Source organism: Amia ocellicauda, chromosome 5, assembly GCF_036373705.1.
Source record: "Amia ocellicauda isolate fAmiCal2 chromosome 5, fAmiCal2.hap1, whole genome shotgun sequence".
Classification (NCBI taxonomy): Eukaryota; Metazoa; Chordata; class Actinopteri; order Amiiformes; family Amiidae; genus Amia; species Amia ocellicauda.
Window position 1 is genome coordinate 17973250 of NC_089854.1, and position 20192 is coordinate 17993441.

The window sequence follows — 20192 nt, forward strand, 5'->3', positions numbered from 1 at the left end:
GAGCGTGGCATGGTTGTTGGTGCCAGACGGGCCGGTCTGAGTATTTCACAATCTGCTCAGTTACTGGGATTTTCACGCACAACCATTTCTAGGGTTTACAAAGAATGGTGTGAAAAGGGAAAAACATCCAGTATGCGGCAGTCCTGTGGGTGAAAATGCCTTGTTGATGTTACAGGTCAGAGGAGAATGGGCCGACTGATTCAAGCTGATAGAAGAGCAACTTTGACTGAAATAACCACTCGTTACAACCGAGGTATGCAGCAAAGCATTTGTGAAGCCACAACACGTACAACCTTGAGGCGGATGGGCTACAACAGCAGAAGACTGTTCACAGCATCTGTGAAAAAGATCCATCATCACGCCTTAAAGCTACTCAGACTGCCAGGTGAATCGTTCTTATTAGGCCAGAGAAGAATAATCAAGTTTCTTATTCCATGTTATCTTTCAATTTGAGAACACTGCCCAAAGTGCAAACAGCAGCCCAGGCCCTACCCCACCATGTCACGAGTCTCCACACCAGGCCCAGCAGTTCAGGCAGGCTACGGGAACTCAACGGCGGGGAGGCCCCCCGACCTTGGTTCCCAGGCAGCAGCCCAGGCAACAGCCCGGGCAGCAGCCCCGCCCCCCAGGAGATCTGGGAGGCAGGCACCCAACCCGGCAGCCTAGTACGACACGTGCCAGGAGCACAGCTGGCGGACCTCCGCCCCCCCCTCCTCCTGTGCCGCAGCCCTGAGGCGTTCCAACAGCCTCTGGCCCACCCATACACCCCCCAGCAACTCGGCACCCAAGACTCCTGGGTGCTCCAAACTATAACAGTTGGCTACTCCCTACAGTTTCAGACATGTCCACCCCCTTTCCAAGGCGTGGTGTGGATGCGAGTGAGGGACCCGTTGCAGTGTGTGGCGCTTGGCGTAGAAGTCTCCACTCTCTTGGAGAAGAGAGCAATTCGTGAAGTGCCCCCTCCGGGGCAGCATGAGGTTCTCTATTCCCCATACTTCCTAGTGCCCAAGAAAGATGGCGGTTTCCACCCCACTTTGGATCTGAGACGCCTGAAATGTCACCTCAAGATGCTCACCCTGTGCACCATGTCCCAGGCCATCATGCCTGGCGACTGATTCACAACAGTGGATCTGAAAAATGCTTACTTTCACATCCCCATTGCACAGGCACACAAGAAGTTCCAAAAGCAAACTTATAAATATAGTGAACGAGCTTAGTCACCTCCCGTGAGGTTTATGCTGCATCAAGGTAAAAGAACACACACAACAGCTGCACTAAAACTGTAGAAATAACAGAAAGGGCCCTGGATAGTTTGGTTTTTAAATACATGCCTAATGGATGTAAACTACAGTTACCTCCTTTAAAAAAAAAAAAAAAAGCAGCTATTTTAGGACTGTACTGAAAAACTTCCCTTTGCTTACTGTGCATCGACAGCTCCTATCTTCTGTGATGATGATGATCCGTTTTACCTTTTGGGACCTTAGTAGCGAATGTATAAAGAACCACTGATTGCACTGTGTTGTGTTTTGGCTCTTGGCGCAGTTGAATTTATTGTGCCTGCCTGCTGTCAGCAATTAATTGCTGGGGGAGAAGTGTGTTATCTCTGGAGGGGAGTGCAAGGGACAAACAGGAAGGAGGGTCCTGGCTGTCTGGGAGTTTCTTCTTAACTGACAGCATGGAAGAGAGAGAGAGACCCCTGACCTGTACACAGAGCACCAAAACAAACAATTTTAAAATACATTGAAATTCTAAAAAAAAAAAACACTCAAAATACCACTACTTAAATAGTGTGCAGCTTTATTCACAGTCTTTGTGAGCAACTGTACCTCTCCTTCATATTTCAACCAACACTGCCTCCCTTAAAATGTACACAGAAAAGTATCCTTAATGACACTTAGAAATGTATAAAAAAACTAATTATGTGTTGTTTCTAACATTTATTAAAGGAATGCACACAGTAGATTCATGTAAATCCAATAATTACGTTGCAACAATCTTGTAGCAGAGTTCATGAGTACCCAAACTCCAGGAAAATAATTACCAAAACCCCTTTTCTTATGTATAATTTTACTGAACAAAACTGAAAACACACGTTCTCCATATACTCACACTCCCTGTGTCAATGTTTACATACATGCACATATATATGCATATTTGAATTAGTTTCAAACATGTAGAAGTGTTATTTTCACTAATCACCCCTTGTTTAATTTCACATGCCCGGTGAAACAGAACAGTGAGTACAGGTGGTTTCTTTCTTATCCTTCCATATAGAGGGTGCTGTTGCAGGGAGGTGCCATTGGCATTTTTCTGCATGACATTACATTCAATCTGTTTTACAAAGATGAACATGGATTAACCTGTTTCAGTAACTGCTGCTGTGTTGATTTATTCATAGCACAGTGTACAGTAAAATTACTCCCTTAGGTTACCGGACTGTGCTGCAGTGAACTTGAGACCTACATCCCCTAGGTCCCCCATAGCCCTTGATCTCTAACCACTGGACTGCCTAACTGTGTGGGCTGCAGTTGTCCAGGGCAGTTAGTGGCTGAGTTACACTGCGTGTGATGTCCAGCCAAATAATAGATTGCTGCCAGAAGGGGGAAAGAGTGGGCTCTAAATACATTTAAAATGAGAAGATGCCTTATTGTACTGGGCTCATGGGATGTGACTGTCTGGAATTGAAAGATAGCCTAACTACACAGAAATCAAGTTGTTCTGTCCATTTGCTTAATTAGCTGAGCTACAGCTCTGACAACATTACACCACCCAACACACAAAAAAGCTTAAAATTGCCACCGTCACGTGACCACGCCACCCCTATTTTATTCCAGTGAGGAAGGGGTCTCACTATTCCCCCCCACCCCTCTCCCTGCACAGGCTTTAGCAAGATCCCAATGTACACACCACAGAGTCAATATTTGGAATTACAACACAACAAGTTTATTACGATGGTTGCCAGGCAGGGCACGAAGTCCGCCGGCCTAGAGGCCCCATTACCTACAATTAGAAATACTAAAACTGCCTTTAATAACAGGCGATTGCGCTAGCAATCGATAAAGAAACAAGCAGAAAATGTTTAAAAGACAGGCAAAATAAAATACTAAAACTAATCCTATGAAAATCCCCAATAAAACTATGCTAAAAGTAAAGCCTGTCTTGGCCCCCCAAAGTCAAAGTCCTGGAATTAAGGTGCAATTATGCTGCAAGGAGTCTTAGTCACCAATGTCCATTCAAGTTCATGGCAGGTGGATTCCTAGGAGGCTTGGCAGTACGGGGTCCCCCTCCTACAGTGTCAGCCCCTGGACCAGGCTCTGCAGTGCCACCAATCCTAGGCATGGAGAGAGGAACAAGGAAAGGACATTCAGAGGGGACGCGTCATTGAGGCCGGGTAAGTGAAACCACACACGCTACAGTGGTTATTTTCCCATTCACGTCCCTCTGCTATCCTTTTCTCCAGCGTGTCTCTCCACAGGTGCACTGCTTTCCATCTCAGGCCCAGCTGACCACACACCGTCTCTACCAGCCCCGTCAGATAAGTAGGAAAAATAGGAAATCAGTCCAGTATCCATTCTCAAATTAACTTTCCTTTTCTCCTCAGGATACCACACTCATGTTATGCAAAGGCAGCCAGGAAGGGTGCACAGTAATCAGCCAAAACTCATTCAAAACCAAGGAGAGTTTTCCCATAAGACATCAGAGTACTTATCCTGCCATGAACAATTCCCCTGTTCCCATCTGCAGCTTCCTCTGTTCCTCAAGGCTGTCTTCTAGTCTTGTTCCCCATTGTCGCACACCCTCCTGCCTAGCTCCCCACAGTGCTGTCCCCTTTCCTTCTCAATCCCAGGTCCCCCCCCCCTTTCCTGCTCTCTGCACTCTGCACTCTTTTTAAAGCAGATGCTCTTCAGCAGGGGTCAGGAGATGAATGAAAACAGTTATGGTAATTAAAGGAGTGGGGGACACCACCCAATCAGATGGGTGTGTCCTTACTTGGTGTCTGCAGTTGGTGAGAATGTTGCCTTTAAGTGAAAACAATTAAGTGAAAAAAACAAAGCAAATCAAGTGAAAATTAACAAGTAATATAACAAATACAAAAGTAATGACAAGTGAAAATAAAACCCCCCAAACTCCGTAATAAAATAAACATAATAAATAACACCAATTAATAGGCAACACCAATCACCCCTCCCAGCACCTCTTGTAACATTATGGTTAAACACAACAGGGAGACACACCATAACACAACCATCACCTAACTCAGCGGTTCCCAAACTTTTTGACTGGCACCCATTTGAAAAACTTTTTAAAACTGACAAAGTATAAACACGTCTTCACATGTGACACCCGAGATGACCGTCTGCACAATCAAGGGAAGTGTAAAGTTTATAATTTTTTTCTTTGCATACCTCTAAACTCCAGATGTTTGGCAATGGAGGACTCTCTGGCTCCAGCTGCAAATTTGTTGTCTCCACTATCTGCCTCAGATGCGGTTGATGTCGAACTGCACAAAGTCATTGATATAATTTTTTTGTTAATGCCATTTATTTTTTTGTTAATGACTTTCCAAAATATTGCAGCAGAGATTCCTGCCAAGCTCGTTGACATTTTGGACCTGCAATGTTTTTATTTTACCATAATTATCACCTCACATAGACTGCTGTGTATTTTGGTCTGAAACTACTGAGAAGCGTCTCACAGACGCAACATGACAATCCTCTATTCTGATTGGCCATGACTGGATATGGATTTATCCAATAACCAAGAACCGATTTTCACTCACGTGAGTCACAACCGTAGTTTGTTATTAATGTGTGTAAGTGTGTCCAAGCTCTATTTCACAGAGATAGGTCGATGCAATTAAAATCCATTTATCCAATGCAATTTCAGCAGGGGCGGCAATGAAAGGTTGTTGGATCCCCTTGTGGACTCGACTCGACGGTCAGTTCTTTACTCAGGCCCCCCCCACATGGCACTTGTATTACTGCACTCCTGTGTTCCGATACACAGCATTTCTATTCGGTGCACCTCAGCAGTGCTTGGCATCGCTCCTTGGGTCCTTCCGCGTTGTTGCTGTGGCACAACCCGGTTGTAGTGTTCCCTTGTTCGACCCAGTGCCCCGGTGCAGCAACATTGTTATGTGGTTGATGTGCAGTTGCCCCTGTTTACAGCGGCCACTCTCAATAGGTGCTCCACTTGTTGCGAGGGTGCTCCAGTTGCTGTGTGCCTCCGATACTGACAATGATCAGTGCCACTGCTGCATGCTCACCTGTCCAGCCTGCATGTGGGGCACTCAATGGGCATGGATAGGCTCCGATCCTCCTCTCACCCCTGCCGCTGTGCTGCTTCTGGCCACTGCATGTTGCCTTCCTGGAGTGAAGAAGTGATCTGCCTCCTGTGTCTGAGACTTGACCGCAGGCGCAGCATGACTGAGGACCCCGTCCCTGCTGCAGCTCTCTCCATCATCTGCAGAGCCTAAGGACCTGTCCTATTCCAACAGGCAGTGCTGGTTTACCGAGACCCTGCTCTGGAGGAGCCCAGGTGGATTGCCTCCATAACACGGTGCTTGTTTACACGACTACGCAGGGCTTGTCTCGCTAGGCCTCCCTAGCATATACACTCACCTAAAGGATTTTTAGGAACACCTGTTCAATTTCTCATTAATGCAATTATCTAACCAACCAATCACATGGCAGTTGCTTCAATGCATTTAGGGGTGTGGTCTGGGTTAAGACAATCTCCTGAACTCCAAACTGAATGTCTGAATGGGAAAGAAAGGTGATTTAAGCAATTTTGAGTGTGGCATGGTTGTTGGTGCCAGACGGGCCGGTCTGAGTATTTCACAATCTGCTCAGTTACTGGGATTTTCACGCACAACCATTTCTAGGGTTTACAAAGAATGGTGTGAAAAGGGAAAAACATCCAGTATGCGGCAGTCCTGTGGGCGAAAATGCCTTGTTGATGTTACAGGTCAGAGGAGAATGGGCCGACTGATTCAAGCTGATAGAAGAGCAACTTTGACTGAAATAACCACTCGTTACAACCAAGGTATGCAGCAAAGCATTTGTGAAGCCACAACACATACAACCTTGAGGCGGATGGGCTACAACAGCAGAAGACCCCACCGGGTACCACTCATCTCCACTACAAATAGGAAAAAGAGGCTACAATTTGCACAAGCTCACCAAAATTGGACAGTTGAAGACTGGAAAAATGTTGCCTGGTCTGATGAGTCTCGATTTCTGTTGAGACATTCAGATGGTAGAGTCAGAATTTGGCGTAAACAGAATGAGAACATGGATCCATCATGCCTTGTTACCACTGTGCAGGCTGGTGGTAGTGGTGTAATGGTGTGGGGGATGTTTTCTTGGCACACTTTAGGCCCCTTAGTGCCAATTGGGCATCGTTTAAATGCCACGGCCTACCTGAGCATTGTTTCCGACCATGTCCATCCCTTTATGACCACCATGTACCCATCCTCTGATGGCTACTTCCAGCAGGATAATGCACCATGTCACAAAGGTCGAATCATTTCAAATTGGTTTCTTGAACATGACAATGAGTTCACTGTACTAAAATGGCCCCCACAGTCACCAGATCTCAACCCAATAGAGCATCTTTGGGATGTGGTGGAACGGGAGCTTCGTGCCCTGGATGTGCATCCCACAAATCTCCATCAACTGCAAGATGCTATCCTATCAATATGGGCCAACATTTCTAAAGAATGCTTTCAGCACCTTGTTGAATCAATGCCACGTAGAATTAAGGCAGTTCTGAAGGCGAAAGGGGGTCAAACACAGTATTAGTATGGTGTTCCTAATAATCCTTTAGGTGAGTGTAGTTCAATGTCGTCTCAGTGGAGGCCACCCAGGCTGGCCCTGTGTAGCCCGATGAATGTACATGTCTTATAATGGGAGGGCGTGTGTGTTTCTCTGCTACCCTGTTGTATACAGTTCACTAAGCCCCTGTATTAAGCGGAGACCATGGAGCTGGTCTCTCCTTGTCCCACTTAGTGAATACTTCTTAGATACAGCACAGTTGCTGTGCTGGTCAGGCTGAAAAGGGCTGCTCCTGTGGTAAGCGAGGGTGCATGAGTTGGTCTCCTGTTGCCCTGCTTCTTTATTTAGCCATGCTGACACAGTAGAGCTTGCTGTTGTGCCACTCCTAGCTGTGCTAGTAGAGCGGGAGGTGACTACTCCTGTGGTGACAATCACGTCTGCCAAACACGTGAGTTACACCCTTCATGTGCCCGTTTTGCTGGAGATGGCTCCAGGGTTACTCTCCGGCCTAACCCTGCATTCCTTCCAAAAGTGCTGTCTCCATTCCATGTCAGCAGGCCATCATTGAGTTGATGGCTTTCCATCCTCCTCCCTTCTATTCAGAGGAGGAGAGTCAGCTACACCTGCTATGCCCTGTGTGGGCCCTCAGGTGCTACTTGGAGTGCACCAAGGACACTCTGTGCTCGGACCAATTGTTTGTGTGGACACAGGGCCAGGCGCTTTCAAAGCAACACCTCTCACACTGGATTGTGGACAGTATTACCATGGCCTATGAGTCGACTGGGGTGTACCAAAAAGGTGGGAGCAGTGATAAAGCATCTGAGAGTGAGAAATCAGTCCTAAGCGCGTGAAATATCTGAGTGACGTCAATTTGATCCTACTTTTACTCTTAGGAGTAAAAGCTATTCATAAAGATTCTTTAGAATTAAAAGTACTCCTAACTCTACCAATATTTAGGAGACCTCACGAGGTCCCCTAACTAGTTAGGAGTTAGCAGATGGCAGCAATAAGGAAATAACTGAATGCACCTTCAGTGAAAGGAAAGGTGTTACAGTGGTGTGATGATGAAGAGTAATTGCGGCGATATAGATTGGACAGAAATGTAATATTGTTTGTTACTGAACTAGTCAAAAAATCTGTTTCTTCCACCACTGTCAGAAATGTGGCACTGTCAGCAGAGATAAAGGTGGTGACAATGTTGTGGTGTCTTGGCAGCAGGGAAAATGCAGTAATGTAGCAGTGATGATTTGGGACCATCATTACAGCTTTCAATAAGCAGAATTTCCCATCAAAACATAATGGCATTAACAGCCCCTGGGATCGTTCAACCGTTGATGATTTCCCCACTACAGCACAGCAAATATCCCCAAAACAAGCCACATTCATAATCAATAGGCTAGCCTATATTCATCAAGGGTTTTACATTACACCAATTCTATATCTGTTCTATATACTGTTTTTCTTACAACAATAAAAGTAAAATAATAATCTGCAAAAGGAATGAAAAATGATCAACTCATAAAAAGCATAGTCATAATAAACTAAACTAAACTAATAAATAATATGTGCGGTGATGAATGCATGTTAACATTAATTTGAATTTTATTCTTCACAGAAAAAGTCTGAAATAGCAAATCGATGTAAAACCCTTCATTAATAAACCCCAGTGTTTCCACCTGTGGACAATCTACAGTATGTACAATGGAAGAATAGTGTTCAATTTTAAGATGTTTTATGTATATTTATTAATTGTGATTATGAATGAGAAATTTATCTAGCATCTTCATTCCATGTAACACTTGTAAGTCATAGTAATGAATGAAGGGGGACAGGTGCATTCAGCTGTTTTAAAGGTGCAGTTTGAAATTTTGTTATTGGGTAACAGACCACAAGTGAGCAATAATGCATTTTGGGTTATTGTATATATGTATTTTTATTTATTTTATTTATTTGAATTATTATTTATAATTTGTTTACAGTTTCTCCATAATGGCACAACTTTACTAATATATGCTACCCTCATATAAAATCTTAACCTTCAGTGCAAACACTGTATTAAAACTTTTGGAATTGAATTATGATTTATTTGAAGAAGGAAATGTACCAAACCTAAACTGAATTATTTAATGTATTTAACCATCATAACTATATTGAACAATTCCACCTTGCATCGATTAAGGATGGCCCCCCTAAATTGGGTCTATGCCCCCTCTCGGCCACCCCATTCAAAATGTTCTGGACATGCCACAGCACTCCTGGGCAGTGCATCCAACTTTAAAGATAACAATAGGTTGAGAATGCAACCCTGGTTATCTGAAAAAGGAAGCACTGCCCAAGGGTTGCAAGGTCACACCGGAGTTCAAGGCTCCCGGCAAAAGAGGAAGTTCCTTTGTGCGCATCACCTTTGATACAAACAGGAAGTATGAAGGGACCTGTTTGAGTGACTGATACAGGGGCCAATGGCTGCTTTGATAGAGAGATATTTTGATCGGGTTCCAACAGAAGTGTGCTGAAATCCCTCTCCATTGGGCAGTGCTTCCTTTTTCAGATAACCGGGGTTGCATTCACAACCTATTGTTACCATTCCAAATCAGCTCTCAGTTAGAGTATCCAACTCATTGGCTTAATCGGTGATGATGATCTGTAGACATTATTTGAAGACCCTTCCAAACACCTAGGATTGGGATTTCTCCAGGACTAGTACTGGAGATGCTGCGCTCCACAGACATTGTACTGTCATTTGTCATAATTTGTTTGCTGCTGAATATATTGGGCCCATTGGGGGTCTCATAGAAACTGAAGCCACGATTTAGTACAGAACAAGCCAACTGAAGAGAGGGAGGTGTCTGTCCCCTCAGAAACTTACACCTGAGAAAGTTGGTTGATGTGACCTAGTTTCTTGCGAGACTGCTGTTACCATTTTCGTACATGTTTCTGGTGGTCTTCTGAGCGAGGAAGTCATCTTATGTTTTTATATTTATATGTATATGGCTGCTTGGGAAGTATACCAAGCTGGCTTCCAAGTGGGCATTCACAATGCAAAGCTTAAGAGACTATGTTTTTTTGCCATTGTCTCATTATCGTAACCACATGTCTGGATGGTTTTGACATCAGGTTTTTTTGGGGAGGGGAGTCATAATAAAATAACTGAAAGAAAGACAGAAAGAAAAAAATTGATCATTCATTTACTTTGTTGCTTCTCATCCTTTTTCTCTATTTGTTAGATTTTTTAGAGGAGGTTCATAGTTCCGAGTGCCTGTGAAGGTGATTTTCACTTTTTTCCATGTGCGGTGCACTGTGTTTTTCAACATCTTCCTGCTTCCCAGTATGGATTGCTCAGATGTGATCACTTTAAATGGTGCTACTGTTTTGGCGCCAGAGTCACAGCCTGAGAAATCATCTTACAGGGCATTCTTTGTGTGTGCGTTTCTTTTCTGCCAAGGATTGTAAGTCTCCACACACACAAACCAGCTCATTCGGGCCAAACAACAATTGCCGTTAGATTGAATCTGTCTCAGATGCCAGTTTGCTAAATCACCTAAACAAAAGATTTGACCCTCGGTGTGTCCCTGGGGCCATTCTACCACAGAGCAGTTATGACGACAGACGCCTCCAAGAAGGGTTAGGGAGCAGTCTGTGATGGACGAGCCCTCCATATCAACATCCTGGAGTTACAAGCAGTACTCCTTGGACTGTCTCATTTCCTGCCAGTCCTGCGGGACAGACGTGCTGGTTCGGACGGACGACACAGTGGTGGTTGCCTATATCAACAGGCAAGGAGGTCTCCGGTCGTGCAGACTGTACTGTCTAGCACGCCATCTGTTTCTGTGGGCGCAGCCATGGTTCCGCTCCATCAGAGCAGTTCACCTTCCAGGCCTGTACAACACGGCGGCGGACCTCCTCCCTTGGGGAGGCACCCCGGTCTCGGAATGGCACCTCCACCCGCTTGTGGTACAACAACTGTGGAGCAGGTTCGGCAGGGCGGACGCGGATCTCTTTGCCTGGGTAAAGAGTCTACACACTGCCCACTATGGTTCTCCATCCAAGACCACTCAGGAACCCTAGGGATCAACGTGCTAGCCCACACATGGCCGCGCTGTCTCCTTTACGTGTTCCCACCATTCCCCCTTCTCCCGGTGGTCCTGGAGAAGGTCAGGAGAGAACGAGCGACAGTTCTGCTGATAGCCCCACGGTGGCCTCACAGATTCTGGTTCGCAGACCTGATTACCCTCCTCCACGGAAAGCCTTGGCAGCTCCCAGAGAGAGCGGACTTGTTGTCCCAGGTGCAGGGCATGCTTTGGCACCCCAATCCGGGCCTCCTCCACCTGGTGCCAAGATGGCGGTCAAGACCCAATTAATTGCCCATCGGGGTCATATTGCAATTTCTACAAGAGCTGTTGGACCTGTCCACGCTCAAAATGTATCTGGCGGCCATCTCCCCATGTCATGTCCAGATTGATGGCGAGCCTCCTGGGTCTCATTTTCTGGCTGTGCAGTTTTTAAAGGGAGCTCGACGGCTACGGCCTCCTCGAACACTTTCACTGCCTGCATGGCGTCTTGATGTAGTACTGGACGCACTTTCCCAAGCCCCATTTGAGCCACTGAACTCAGCTGAGCTGAAGCTGGTGTCACTTAAGACTGGCAATCACCTCTGCAAAATGCGTGTGCAAGTTACACGCCCTGTCCGTACACCCATTGTGTATCCGTTTTGCGGGAGATGGCTCCAGGGTCACACTACGGCCTAACCCTGCGTTCCTCCCAAAAGTGCTGTCTCCATTTCATGTCAACAGGCCTATTGAGTTGATGGCTTTGCATCCTCCTCCCTTCGATTCAGAGCAAGAGAGTCGGCTTCACCTGCTTTGCCCTGTGTGGGCCCTCAGGTGCTATTTGGAATGCACTAAGGACATTCGGCACTCAGACCAACTGTTTGCGTCTTATGGACTGTGGACACATGGCCAGGTACTTTCAAAGCAGCGCCTCACGAATTGGATTGTGGACACCATTGCCATGGCCTACGAGTCCACTGAGACCCTGGTGCCTGATCATCTGGTGGCCCACTCAACTCGAGGTGTTGCCACATCGTGGGCCCTTTTTCAAGGTGCCCCCTTGGCAGACATTTGTGCGGCTGCATCTTGGGCCTCGCCGCTTACATTTGCCCTGTTCTACAGGTTGGATGTGAAGGGACCGGTCCCTTCCATTGGGAACAGGGTGTTGGCTGCAGTCGAGCCCCAGTAGCCTACGGGCTCTGGCTCCTGCCTTTCCTCTCCCAGTCTGCCCCTGTAAGTTCATCCTGAGGGAGCTAGTGAACCGTGTCTTTCCCTTCCACCAGACTATGCCTTCCAGTCGAGCACCCACGCAAGCTGCTCCTGGATTTACTGACAGCCCTATTGATGTGTTCCCAGGGCTTGTCATGCAGCCTACAGGCATGTTGCCTTACGAGGCCCCCTGTATATAGTTCGTTCATTATAACTGTGTTGCGGTGGTGCATGCGTCTGGCCTGTACCCCGCTCTGTGTATATTGGTCAGTAGGTCTGTGGCCCGCTCTTGCTGTATTTCGCCATGGAGCTGCTGTTGTCCTCCAGTGGAGGGCACTTGAGTTCTCCAGTGCCCCGCTGTGTACATAGTTCATTTATTCACACGGTAGAGCTGTAGTTGCCCTGCGTTAGCTGCACTATTCGATAGGTGTCAACTGCTCCTGTTTTGCTGTGTACATAGTTCATTGGTCTGCAGGTCTGTGGCACACTCTGGCTGTGTGCCATAGAGCAAAAGTCCCCTGCTGCTGCCCTCAGCGGTAGGTACGTGAGCAGGCTCTTGTGTTCCGCTGTGTATATAGTTAATTTGTTAACACAGTAGACCTAATGTTGCCCTGCGTTAGCCGGTCTAACCAGCAGGCGTCAACTGCTCCTGTGTTCCATGGGCGGCACATGAGTTCATTCCTGAGCCCCGTGGTGTATATAGTTTGTTTGTACAAAGTCTAAATTGTCAGCACAATAGAGTTCTTCCACTCTGTACTGTTTAGTTGAGTTGGTTGCTCTTGTGCTGCGCGCTTACAGTATGAAGGTCTTGCTGACGCGCAATATGTATATATTTTATATTGTTCAGTTCGGCTACTCTGTTGACTAGCCAGCTATGTATTATGTTGTATTTTTCTCATTGAGTCTGTGGCCCCGCTCCTATTGGATCAGGGGTCCACTGCCATGATATTGCGTGGAGGCCGCACAAGTGCTTGATTTCCCGCGCCAGGTATTGTGCAAGTAGATTACAGCCTCGCTCCTAGCTGCACTAGTACAGCAGCCGGCCTTGCTCTTGTAAGCGGAGGGCGTAAGAGTTGTTAACCTCTGTAGCCCCACTTTGTATATGCTAATTGCAGACAGTTCCCAGTAGAGCGTGACCACGGTCCTCGCTCCTGGGCGGCTCAGGTGTGGCCCTACAGGGCCCCTGAGGTTACTATCTGGAGTTGTGTTGCCGAGGTCCCCTAGCAGTACACCTTGGGGCAGGCTCCCTTATCAGCTCGCTGCCTCCTCCTTTGCGACAGTTTTGTTATACAGTAACCCCTCCCCCTTGGGCAGTGCTTCCGACTTGAAAGATAATGATAGGTTGCGTATCTGAAAAAATGAAGCACTGCCCAAGGGTTGCAAGGTTGCGCGGGAGTCCTGCTCCTGGCAAAAGAGGATGAACCTGCGCTCATGTCACATTTTATAGAACAGGAAGTGGGAGGGACCTGTTCTGAGTGACGAGCGCAGGGGCCAATGGGAGCTTTGATAGAGTGACGTTTCGATCGGGTTCCTACAGAAGTGCGCAGAAACTCCTCCCCCTTGGGCAATGCTTCCTTTTTCAGATAACCGGGGTTGCATACGCAACCTATCGTTATAGCAACCAATAATTTACAATCCCTTGGTTCAATTGTAAACAGGTGCAATGGCGCAAGACAGAATCCCCCTTTCTTTTGGAGGAGATAGCCCAGTCTCCCCTCTTCGCGTGCTCAGTCAGTTGGTTGCCTCTTACTGTAAATGACCGTTTCTCTGTGTTTAAGTACCAAACAAAGAGGTTGGGGTGCAAAATAAATATAACAAAGTAAGAGAACACACTTCAGTAAAAACACAACCATGATTAATCGAATCAGTGCAGACATCTGATTAAATAAATCATAATAAATCAATTAAGACTGATCTATTGACTTAACTGCTTGCCACGCCTGCCCGTGACACAAACTCTGAGAAAACCTATTAGTCTTAAATTGTAGCCACCTGCTACATTTAGTTATTTACTGATTTGCTCTTATATCTACTACATTGTCATTATTAATGGGCGTGAGGCATTTTTCAGTAAAAATCATATTTAATGGTTATATCATGGTATCCATAGATGACAATACAATTACAAAAAATGCAAATACAGTAGTAGAGTAGATGAATGCACATAGGCAACTTACGAACATATATGCTACGTTATGAACAGTATTGGGCCAACATATTTGTTGGTACAAATGTACAAATTCTGACTCACGTACAAAATCGTCTTATGAACGTCCTTCAGAATGGAACTCATTTGTAACCTGGAACTCATCTGTAACGAATTCGCAATGAGGCAGAGCTTATCAATAAAAGCAATATTTCAGTGGGAAAGAAAAGTAGAACCAAGTAATTGGTATATTGGTCAGTTCAAGTAATTAGGTGTAAAAACCTTACATTGGTGAATTGAGTTTCCTATCAGAACAAACTGACATAGTTTTTGTTTTCATTTACAGAGTGCAATTATATTTTTAGAGATGCACCTTTAAATCACGGCTGAAGATTAATCTTTTAGTCTCTGTTTTTCTAGTCACTATAAGCCATAGTGCCACCATTGTGCCATGGACATGCTATGCACAATGTATTCTGTCATCTCCTGCATTTTATAATCAGCAAATGAGCACAATTGTATTTTTTTGTCTTCCAGTAATAACCTCTTCTGAGGGGCTGATGAGGCACCTTAACCCCCACCTTGTAAGCCCGAAGAGGCACAACCCACCCCAGAAGGCTGATGAGGCACCCCACCACGGAGGGCTAACAGGGCACCAACACCCCAAGGTCTGATGAGTCATCACCACTCAAGGGCTGTAGATGTTCCACGCCCACCCCCCCACCACCACCACCAGGGGAAGGAGCTATCAGCATCGTTTACGTGCTTTCTGATCTTCTTGTTGCTGTAACATAGAATTATGTTGGCTGGAGGGGAGGCAACCATTAGCCCTAGGCCTTAAACCATAGACCCCCCAGAGATTTATTTTCTCCTATAACAATCTGCCATCCATAGGAGTTCTTGTTTTTCTCTCCTCCGGGCCTAATGGTTTATTGTATTTTATTATAGTTATGGTTTATTTATTTGTTTATTTTTGTTGTCTGTTTATCGATCTGTAAAGTGCTAGTTTTTGTTTTCATTTACAGAGTGCAATTCTATTTTTCCTATATGAACTGCCACAATACAGACATCTTCAATTTTATTTTCATTTCATCTTTCTTTCTCACATCTTCAACATCCCTCCATCTGCAAAAGAAATGAGTAATATCTGGCATTTAACTAAACAGCTAAATGTATTGTTCTAAGGGTTGTTATAAGGAAAACTGCACCAACCACAAGTGAACAAAGTAGAATAGTGTTTAATTGGGGTGCTTTTTTTCCCCCAAGCTCAAATAGAGTGCTTTGAGGCAATGACTTTTTTGTGCTCAGTGAGTTCACATATGTTTAAGTTGCTAGTGTGATGTGTACACCAGGGTTTGCTTTTTTCTTGTGGAGGGATGAAATTCATTTTAATGTTTCCCCAGAGCATAGTGTACTTCACAAAGTAATTGTCCACCGTTTCTCATACGTCTGTTATCAGTCATGTTTTGGGGAAACATGTGCAAATGCAATATTTCGCCCTGGAGTGGGGGGTGGGGACGACGACAAAAAAGATTATAATGTAGCCCCTGTTTGCCATTCATCAAATTCAATGAACTCATATTTTTATTAAGTTATTTTCTTTTCCATTTTTTCTTTTTCTTTTTCTTTCTTTCTTTCTTTCCATTTTAAACAATCCAGATTATAGTTTATGTTTAAAATAGATGAATATTAGACCGTTTTTCTTCTCAAAAAAACAAAGTATATTCTAATGTGTCCCCACTAAATACAAATTTCGCACTACTAATTTTCTATAGGACAAAATGATGATCTGTTAAGGCCAATACTGGATTTAGAAAAGGTGCCTATTTCCTAAGACTGGGGAACTCTGAATCCTTTAAATGCACTTATGTGCTGTACTCTACACCAAACACCTTACAGATTTGAACCTTGAATCCCTACAGGGAGTTTAGATTTCAAAACCTTTCTCTTTTATTTGCTTTTCAGAACATATTGGGATGGGGATACTCAATGTACATGATAAAAAACAGATGATTTTTTTAAGTGGATGGGCTCCAGGATCACAATCTTTTGTTGTGAATGCAGGTGATTCCACACGGGGGATTTGCAATACTGAAATATGTCGAGTTAAGGACTGGAGACACAGGAGAATGCCTGGGGTCAAGAGCAAGCTACCCTCCATGTGGTTGAAGTTGACTCTCTGTGTTCCTTCAGAAAAAATAAAACTTGGAGGCCAAAAAGCCACTACAAATAACAACAATATTAATATAAGCATATCTAGTTGGGTACAGCTGTGTATACCACTTCATTAGGCATAAATGCTAACAATGTGTCTGAAGAGGATAGTATCATTATACTATCAGAGCATTTAGTTATACGGCCCTGAAACTGTGGAATGATCTACCAGCATATGTAAGAGATGCACCTTTAAATCACGGCTGAAGATTAATCTTTTAGTCTCTGTTTTTCTAGTCACTATAAGCCATAGTGCCACCATTGTGCCATGGACATGCTATGCACAATGTATTCTGTCATCTCCTGCAATTTATAATCAGCAAATGAGCACAATTGTATTTTTTTGTCTTCCAGTAATAACCTCTTCTGAGGGGCTGATGAGGCACCTTAACCCCCACCTTGTAAGCCCGAAGAGGCACAACCCACCCCAGAAGGCTGATGAGGCACCCCACCACGGAGGGCTAACAGGGCACCAACACCCCAAGGTCTGATGAGTCATCACCACTCAAGGGCTGTAGATGTTCCACGCCCCCCCCCCCCACCACCACCAGGGGAAGGAGCTATCAGCATCGTTTACGTGCTTTCTGATCTTCTTGTTGCTGTAACATAGAATTATGTTGGCTGGAGGGGAGGCAACCATTAGCCCTAGGCCTTAAACCATAGACCCCCAGAGATTTATTTTCTCCTATAACAATCTGCCATCCATAGGAGTTCTTGTTTTTCTCTCCTCCGTGCCTAATGGTTTATTGTATTTTATTACAGTTATGGTTTATTTATTTGTTTATTTTTGTTGTCTGTTTATCAATCTGTAAAGTGCTCTGTGGTTACCTTGCAAAGGGTGCTATACAAAATAAAAAGGGATTGATTTATTGAATATCCTGTATGTTTTTTGAGTCATTGTGATCTTGGTTGTTTTGATCATCATAAACTTTCCAATTGTTTATAGCTCATATCTCACTGGATTTGCCTATTCAGTCTGACCTTTCACATTTCAGGAACAAGCCTGAGCTGGATGGCTCTTGTCATTCTGAGATATTAAACCTTCCATGACAGCCAGTAACCCTTATTAACACAGTATTTTATTTTTGTTACTCTGACTTTGTTACTTTAACTGATTTTTTAAATCTTGGCTGTCCCGTGCATTTCCACAACATCTGTAGAGAACCACAGAAGTAAACACCAGCTGTCCATATGCTTTCATTTCTTCATCTTTAACATTATATTTATTGTTTGCGGTCTGATTCTAAAAAACAGGTGCCAGAGACTGGATTTAATCTCACTATCTTCTCCAATTTGCAACCAGAGACCAAATGACCAAAACCTAAATGGCCTGTAAAGCATTTCAAACGTGACATGTTGACACCTTTATTGTGCACCTCTCTGCAAACAAATGATAAATAAATGTACAACACCTTCCTAGTAAATGTGCCTTCATACTAGTCATGATTAGAGAGCTGTCGTTAAAGTTTGTGTTAAATACATTAGCTGCCGCCAGTGAAGGGTTTTTTTCTTTTTTCTTTTTTGGAGCCCACTTTCATTGTAGGAGTTGTTAGAAGAAAAGAAAAGATTAAAAAAAGAAAGGAAAAAACCCTCAATCTAGTTTCCAGCTGAGCAGAATTTGTGGTCTGCGTTGTAAGACACCTGTAAAAACATCATTTTTCATCTCGGACTGCAAGAAATTACTGCACAATAGCTTCCCTGGGAGATGCTGAGAGTTCTTTGCGTTAAGTCTTTATCCAGTCTTGTTTTGTACTGGCCGCTAGATAGCTGCTGTCCAGGAAGGAGGGAGAATCAGACCACCGGCTGTACCTCCCTCCCCCACGCAGGATGAGAGCTCACCTTCCTGTGATTTGATGCCATTTCTGTAGCCGAGTCCTAGATCTTTACTCAGGGCTGTATATTATTCTTATTATGATTATGATGGGCCACATTATTCCTGTACTTTGCCCCATTGTGGAATCGTTTTCAGCAACTAAGGAGACATACTGTAGCGATGTAGCCTTTATGCTACTTGGATTCACCAACCAAAGCAACAAATAATAGAGCTTTTGGAGATAATAGATAGAGTTGGAGGTAAAGCAACAGGTTATTTTTATAACAGCTTTTTAACAGAGCAACACTATTCTTAGGCTCTCTCAAACTACTTCTTCTACTTCTCACACATGGGAACCATGGTACCCTTATTTATACCATTGCACCCCATTAACATGTCTTTTCAGCACAGATTTAAGAAGAAAAAACACAGTGCCATTTATTTTCCTTCATGGCATCTCAACAAACTCGCACCTTCTCTTCTCTCCCAAATCCTTTGTTTGGATTGTTGATTTCACTAAAAAAGAAAAAAAAAATCCATTGGTAAAATATTTACTTCTGTTTGTGAATTAAGCAAATTGAATTCCTCTGTCCGTGTACATTCTAAATAACATAAATCTTGCCTGTTTAGTTGGTAGAAGCTAACTGACCCCAAATTCTCATGGACTAATTCCTTGAACAACTCTTTGTGTAAAGAAATGTCCTCTTTGTTTGTTTCTATTCCTCACTCAATATAATTTCCGCTTGTGACCTCTGGTCCTTGTTTCATTGCGAAGCGTGAAGTAGCTTTGGTTTGCAACAGACAGACAGAAAGACACAAGATTAACAGAAAAACACAAATAATTAGACAAAAAGAGAAATGGAGAAGAAAAAGAAAAGAAGGACAAAAAGAAAACTGAAAAAAGAAGGGAAAAAAAGACAGAGACAGAGTCCATATGGTGGTGTCCCAGCCCCAGCTGATTTCCTGTTTTCTGGAGGGTGGTTCTACCTCCACCTTCCACACCTCCCCTCATGGGACATACCACTTCAGTTCCTGACAAGATGACTCTATGGCATCCCGTCCCCCCATAACTGTCAGACTATGCATGAACATCTGTACATAGACTGAGGGCTGCAGTCATCAACAGAGCAAAGGTCTGCTTCCAGCCACACTGTGACTCATGCAGAATTAATTTAGCTAGTGTAGACTGTAATCATTTCTTCATCTCTCGGTGGCCCTAGGGAATCACACACAGACACACACACACACACACACAAACACTCAAACATTCAACCAGAATGAAGCATGAGGTACATATACACACTTTGACTCTCACTCCCCCCAAGGATTACTTTCAACACGTCTGATCTTGAGGGGGATATTGCTTCTGGAAGCAAGCAAAGATAATATTGTGTAGGTGGGGGAAAGCATGCATTGAATTCACATTCTTTGGCATTTCTTTGCTTTTACTGTGGTCATTCTCACAGAGTGTCTTTCCAGCTATGGGGAGCAGATAAGGTTCGGTAGTTAAAAGCTATGAAGATCAGTCTAGTTACTATGAAGAGAACATATGAATCAATGAGTGTGGAAATTGATATAGGGATGCAGCAGATCTATCTGGAATGCTACGCTTAGGTGGAGAGTTCATTATTAAATTAGTGCTATATTAGGTTGAACTATGGGCAGTGTTCAACTAGGACATTGAATATACATATTGAAATTAAACTTATGGCATTCATTCACAGAGATACCAAAATATGAAGCAGCTCTGGTCTTCTTCGTATCAGGGTTTTATATTAATGTCTTAAACAATTAGTGTACAGTCTTTGAGTTAATCAAACATGACACACAACAGTAAAGTAACGCTGTTGTCATATACATAACATTACACTTCACACATTGATTTGCATACAATGGGAAATAAGCACACACAAACACACACACACTTACAACACTGAATGGCACTGAATTCTACAGAGGAAGGTCACATAAGGAAAGGGGTACATTTA

General features: G+C 44.2%; 1 protein-coding gene across 1 annotated transcript; it reads left to right on the forward strand.

Annotated features, from left to right (window-relative positions):
- The first annotated feature begins 304 nt into the window (after positions 1 to 304).
- LOC136749628 (uncharacterized) lies at positions 305 to 17252 on the forward strand. Its single transcript, XM_066704091.1, has 2 exons — positions 305 to 3391; positions 14715 to 17252. Exon 1 carries the CDS (start codon positions 435 to 437, stop codon positions 1113 to 1115), a length of 681 nt encoding a protein of 226 aa, XP_066560188.1. The 5' UTR covers positions 305 to 434; the 3' UTR covers positions 1116 to 3391; positions 14715 to 17252.
- Positions 17253 to 20192: the final 2940 nt, after the last annotated feature.